This window comes from Bactrocera latifrons, unplaced genomic scaffold, assembly GCF_001853355.1.
Source record: "Bactrocera latifrons isolate USDA-ARS-PBARC rearing strain unplaced genomic scaffold, ASM185335v1 scaffold_1428, whole genome shotgun sequence".
Taxonomy (NCBI): domain Eukaryota; kingdom Metazoa; phylum Arthropoda; class Insecta; order Diptera; family Tephritidae; genus Bactrocera; species Bactrocera latifrons.
Window position 1 is genome coordinate 7,223 of NW_017534884.1, and position 5,356 is coordinate 12,578.

A 5,356-nucleotide genomic window follows, 5' to 3' on the forward strand; every position below is an offset into this window, starting at 1 on the left:
AGGAAGAGGAAGACCTCCACTCCGTTGGAAGGACCAAGTGGAGAAGGACCTGGCTTCACTTGGAATATCTAATTGGCGCCACGTAGCGAAAAGAAGTAAGCGGTGTCTACGCTAATCAAGAAGAAGAATTTTATGATATTTCATATATTGGAAGTGAAGTTATTACGTTTTAAGTGTCAGTATATTTGTGTTATCGGTGTGAAAATGATCTTCGAACAAAGAGCCAACATTAATTTTTGTTTTAAAATTGGTTAAATTTTTACCGAAAAGTTTCAATTGATGAAACAAGTGTATGGTGATGATTTCTTGACCCGTACCAGAGTATACGACTGGTTTAAACGTTTTCAAATGGTCGTGAGGACATAAATGACGATCAACATGTGGGCCCATCAAAATCCGTGATCACCAAAAATTCCATCGAAATCAATTCATCAAAAATCAGCCGAAATAATCATTAAAATTCCTGGAAATGGAATTGCACATCTTCAAAGCATCGATTTATTTCGACCGAACATTTGGGTTTACGAAAGGTGTGTGCACGATTTTTTCCGCACAAACTGACTGACGACCAAAAATTGCAAAGAATCCAACATTCGAAGGAGGATTATTTGACCAAAAATCACATTTTAACCATTAACCACTCCCCTTATTCACCTGATAAGGCACCGTGCGACTTCTTCTTTTCGGAAAAGTGCATTTGCCCATGAAAGACGACGTAAAGGCCATTCAAAAGGCTTGCACCGGCACACTGACGGCCATACCGGCCAACGAGCTAAACCACTCGTTCGACATGCTTTTGGACCGTGCAAAAAGCTGTTTTGAAACAGAAGGAGACTATTTTGAATACAATAAATTGATTTTACCAAAAAAACCAATTGTTCTATTTTTTTTTAAGTCCTGTTTACTTTGGAAAGCACATTGTATATTTTGAACATGATGAAAATGAACATAATGAAGTAGAACACATACTTTTGAATACTTTCAGAAACAATGAAAATATTTCTTTTGTAAATTGTACAAACTTTACCAAAGACATGGATGATGAATATGAACTAAAGAGACAAAAATCGTTTTGCCATAAAATCAAAGTAGGACATTCAAGCATTATACCAACTTACGAGAGTGGTGTTCAGAAAAATATGAGGAACACTCCAAATGATACTGTTTGCAAATTATGTTTAACTCTTTATTTTTATAATACATATTATAATAACAGTCGATTGTAGTGAGAATTAATGTCCTTCCGGGAATAGATTTCAATGCAACAACAATTGGAGCTCGACTATGTAACCCCGATTGAAGCAGGTACTGCTATTGGTGTACATACGCAAAGCCTTGGTCCCAACCAATGAATATAATATTTAGAAAATATGAATATTTTGCTGTGCTTACTCCTTATGCAACAGTCGCTAGAAGAAAAGGAATATTTATGAGATTTAAAGAACGTACAAATTATTATCGCAAATTGTTACCTCCCGTCATGGTTTCCAGCAGAGCTCTCAGTGTATCGTGATTTCCATGTAAAACACCCATGTGCTCCTTGTGTTGTCTCTCCAAAATCTCTTTCAGCTGCGCATGGTGATTTTCAATGAGACTGCTCGCTTCTTCCACACAGCTTTGGTTTGTGCGCTGTTTGGGTTGCTGTTTGTTTGGTACAACCTCAAGCACCTGACCCATTGCAACCTCTTCAAGTGCCTCCACTTCGAAGATGTCCAAACTGTCCGCGTTTGCCTAGAATTCCGAACGGATCACTAAATAGCTTAGTTTTTAGTTTTGTAATATGTTACTTACGTCCAACCCAAGGTTGGCAGTAGCATCACCCTCATCCTCAATGGTAACATCGACCATTTCAGCAGTTGTCTGCAATATACACCAATTTTATTATCACTTATAATCATAACTTTAAATTTTGACAGACGTTACTCACCGACAAACCAATTTCGGTAGTGAGCCCATCACCGTCCACCATGTCGCTGGAAAAAAACTCCAGAATTTCACGGTCCATGGCATCCAACGGTTTTGGACCGTCCTGTAACGGCAGGTTTCCAGTTCGTCTGGCGAACGCTCTGTGGGCATTGTGCAGCTTCTTGAGTGTCGATTTCCAGTCTATCCAACACTAAAAAACCAACACACATATGTAAATTGTAATTCTATACACAAAAATATTTTAGTTTTACCTTTTTCCACTGATTAGGGGACTTGTGGGACCCTCCCAATGCATTTAATTCAGCAGCAACGGCAGCCCAAACCTGTTCGTGCTCCTTCCTCGCGTTTGGTTTCATAAATTGGCCCCTTCCAAAGCTGCGGTGCTGCTGCATTAAGTGCAGTAATCGCCTTTTCTGGCCATTCGTAACACGCCCCGACGTACTTCTCTGTAAAGAAAATGCATCAGATCTCTTTTAACTACTCATATATAATATATTAACAAAAATATACTGACATTTGCTTTAAATTCAAACTAATTCCGTTTTGAATTTAACGAAAAATTTTTTTGTCATCACCTCAAATGGAAGTGACAAAACCAATCGACAGTATTTCATTCAATTTGGTTACAGAAGCACATTCAATAGAGCATTCCTACTGAAATGGAATGGAACATATCAGCTGACTATCGATTGAATTGAAACACATTGAGTGAGAGTGACGTCAAATTGAAAATTTGAGTCGAGAACATCGATCGAAATGGGTTACAGAAACGCACTACAGAAATTGTTCAATTTATGATTTTTAGCTTTTGCCATCGTCGCGAAAAGACGCTTGTTGGCAAAGTCATGCTCGRGGAGATGTTATGGTGTTTGTTTTTATGAATGAATCAAGTTTGCCTGTTGAAAGTCGCTTGCGTTCATGAATGMAAATATTGTTGTTGTGTACTTTTCAACAAATTTGTCTGCCATATTGACTTGTAACGCTGCTGATGTTATTTCAAACGATTGTTGTTTTTGTAAAGCAATGATTGTAGTTTTTGCGGGTGACATATCTACATATGAATGCATATCTAATGTAATTGTGTATGCATTATTTGTGGGCCAATGTCATGCGAGCATATTTATGTACATATGAGCACATGTTATTATTGATAAGTGATAATATGATTTGAAATCGCGAAAGGGAACATAAACGCATATGGTCATGGAACATGTGATACATAGATAAGTGTTGAATGATAAAATGTGCGATTAATGTACATTTATCACTATTGTAGTATATTTAATTGTTTTTAATAATATTATGGTAGTTTGTTATATACATATGTAACTAGGAATATTGCTTTGAAAAGTAATTTAATTCAGACATATTCAATGTCACATGTATTCATTAATATGCCCAAAAACAATTCATACGAATACACATGTTTGCATATAAAAGTATAAAAATATAAGCAAAAGAGCGAACATACGTCTGTTAGAGCAATATATAGTTTTGAGCATAATTTTTATTTCAGCTCAGCTCTGTTAAAACGAAAATGTTAAAATTTCTYCTGCCGAGCTGGCAGTGGTGAAACTGGCTCATCTCGACCGAGTTAGCCAAAAATATTTTTACGATCTCCGCGCCGTGAACTTTCTTTATGATAGACGTTCTCTGAATATATATGTATGTAGGTTCCAGATACAGCTAAGCTGACGGCAACACAACTATAAAAATACATACAAGTATTTCCGGCACAATTCCGATTTCTTTAGCGACGCGATTTGAAGGTACCGTTGGAAAGAGAAAGTCGTCCTGATAAAAAAAACGCAAACGCGTATTTTACGAGATATTCGACCTTAAAATTGAAAAAATCGTAAAATTCGAACATTTCAAGAAGCTATTTCACCACATTAAGCACACTTTCTTCACATTTCTCACTTCAAATTAAATAAATTACACTATAAACTTTTGAATAAATCCACATTATACACTTTTAGCAGATTTCTAAAAAATCTTCATTTTAAAAATTACATTTTACACTTGTTTGAACCTCATTTGTTGACCAAAAATTACTTGTGCTAGTATGCAGCTCTAATAAAAGCTAGTACTAATTTTTAATACATTTTTCCAATAAAATGTGAATATGGCAAACCTGGTTTTGCGAAGAAACATGAAATCAACAATTGCTTCTTGACAGAAATTCAAAGTAATCGTTAAATTCATCTTAAATTAGTAAAATTCATTATTATGAAGTATATTTCTTTTTAAAATGTTGTATAAAAAGTTCTCTCACAGAAATATAAGTAAAACGACTGAATTCATGCGAGAATGAATAAAGCGAAATGGTTTGAAGAAAAATATACAAAGTAAAGAAGCATTCTCTGCGACACATATGCGTGATAATCTTGTATAATATGAACCATTTTTTCAGAAAAATGGTAAAAATGATAGAGTTTTTCAAAAAAAAAAAAAATAGGAAGATTAAAAAACAAAAAAAGCTTCCATAGCGCGATAGAGAATGACGTTAAAAATTTTCTCAACAAAATTGGAAAAATTATCATCAAAACTCTTACAGTTTTGAAATACGCCATTCTGAGAAAAACACGTTTAAAGATTGAAGTCGCTTCGTTCCCCTCTCTGTTCCCCTTCTACAAGAAGCGATATCGACTTACTAATTTAAAAGATTATACTATCTGATAATGCAATGGTTATGAGTTCACAATACTTATGAATCGTTGCTTAGGGTTCTCTGACAATTATGAATTCGAAATACTTGTAAGTATACGAATAAGCTCAATTTGAGCGGCAACGCTGTGAACCGAAGGCTAGAAAATCCATCACGAAAGTATTAAAAGTTTCTATTGTAAAACAATAATAACTATATTTATTGAAATAAAAAAACGAAATATTACCTGTCATCAAACCAACAGTCGTCGCACTCGGGACTTGGTTCTCACGTCACTGTTTACAGTCATAACTAACATAAGTCGTAGATAATTTCGTCTTTCTTCTAACCCATATAAATACCACCCACTGTTTAAATAAGTTAAGCATCCACCCCCTCTACCCTGTAAAACTGGCGCATCCTAATGCAGCAGCGCAATTCACCATAGCTGATTACTACAACCCAACTCTCCACACCTATACCACTAAACAAAAAGGATGGACAGGTAGGAAACATTAATTCGCACGTCAACAATTCGACTCTCCACACCTCTACCACTAAACAAAAAGGATGAACAGCAGGTAGGAAACATTAATTCGCACGTCAACAATTCGACCATCAACACATTCTACACTGCGCCGCGTCAACATATGTACGTTCCGATTATTCACCGATTCTGAGTGCTACGTTAATTCGAGTCACCAGAGTTACGTCAAGTCATCGATCCATCACTAACCACCGGGCTACTTTCCATAGCTAATCTAGTGCATATATTTATATTCG

At 35.8% G+C, this 5,356-nt stretch overlaps 1 protein-coding gene across 1 annotated transcript; it reads right to left on the reverse strand.

The window, feature by feature from the left end:
- Positions 1-1,384: 1,384 nt before the first annotated feature.
- Positions 1,385-2,348, reverse strand: LOC108965626. Its single transcript, XM_018928165.1, has 5 exons — positions 2,178-2,348; positions 1,928-2,116; positions 1,792-1,860; positions 1,473-1,731; positions 1,385-1,409 (listed from the first exon to the last, which is right to left on the reverse strand). The coding sequence occupies exons 1-5, from the start codon at positions 2,316-2,318 to the stop codon at positions 1,396-1,398; spliced, it is 672 nt and encodes a 223-aa protein (XP_018783710.1). The 5' UTR covers positions 2,319-2,348; the 3' UTR covers positions 1,385-1,395.
- Between the last annotated feature and the right edge of the window lie 3,008 nt (positions 2,349-5,356).

What these genes read in the sequence shown, in the direction of transcription:
- LOC108965626 (XM_018928165.1), bottom strand. Translation starts at nt 2,318, where the DNA reads ATGCAGCAGCACCGCAGCTTTGGAAGGGGCCAATTTATGAAACCAAAC. An exon ending in CCCCTAATCAGTGGAAAAAG is followed by an intron (nt 2,117 to 2,177) that starts GTAAAACTAAAA and finishes TTGGTTTTTTAG; the next exon opens with TGTTGGATAGACTGGAAATC. An exon ending in CTACCGAAATTGGTTTGTCG is followed by an intron (nt 1,861 to 1,927) that starts GTGAGTAACGTC and finishes TGTATATTGCAG; the next exon opens with ACAACTGCTGAAATGGTCGA.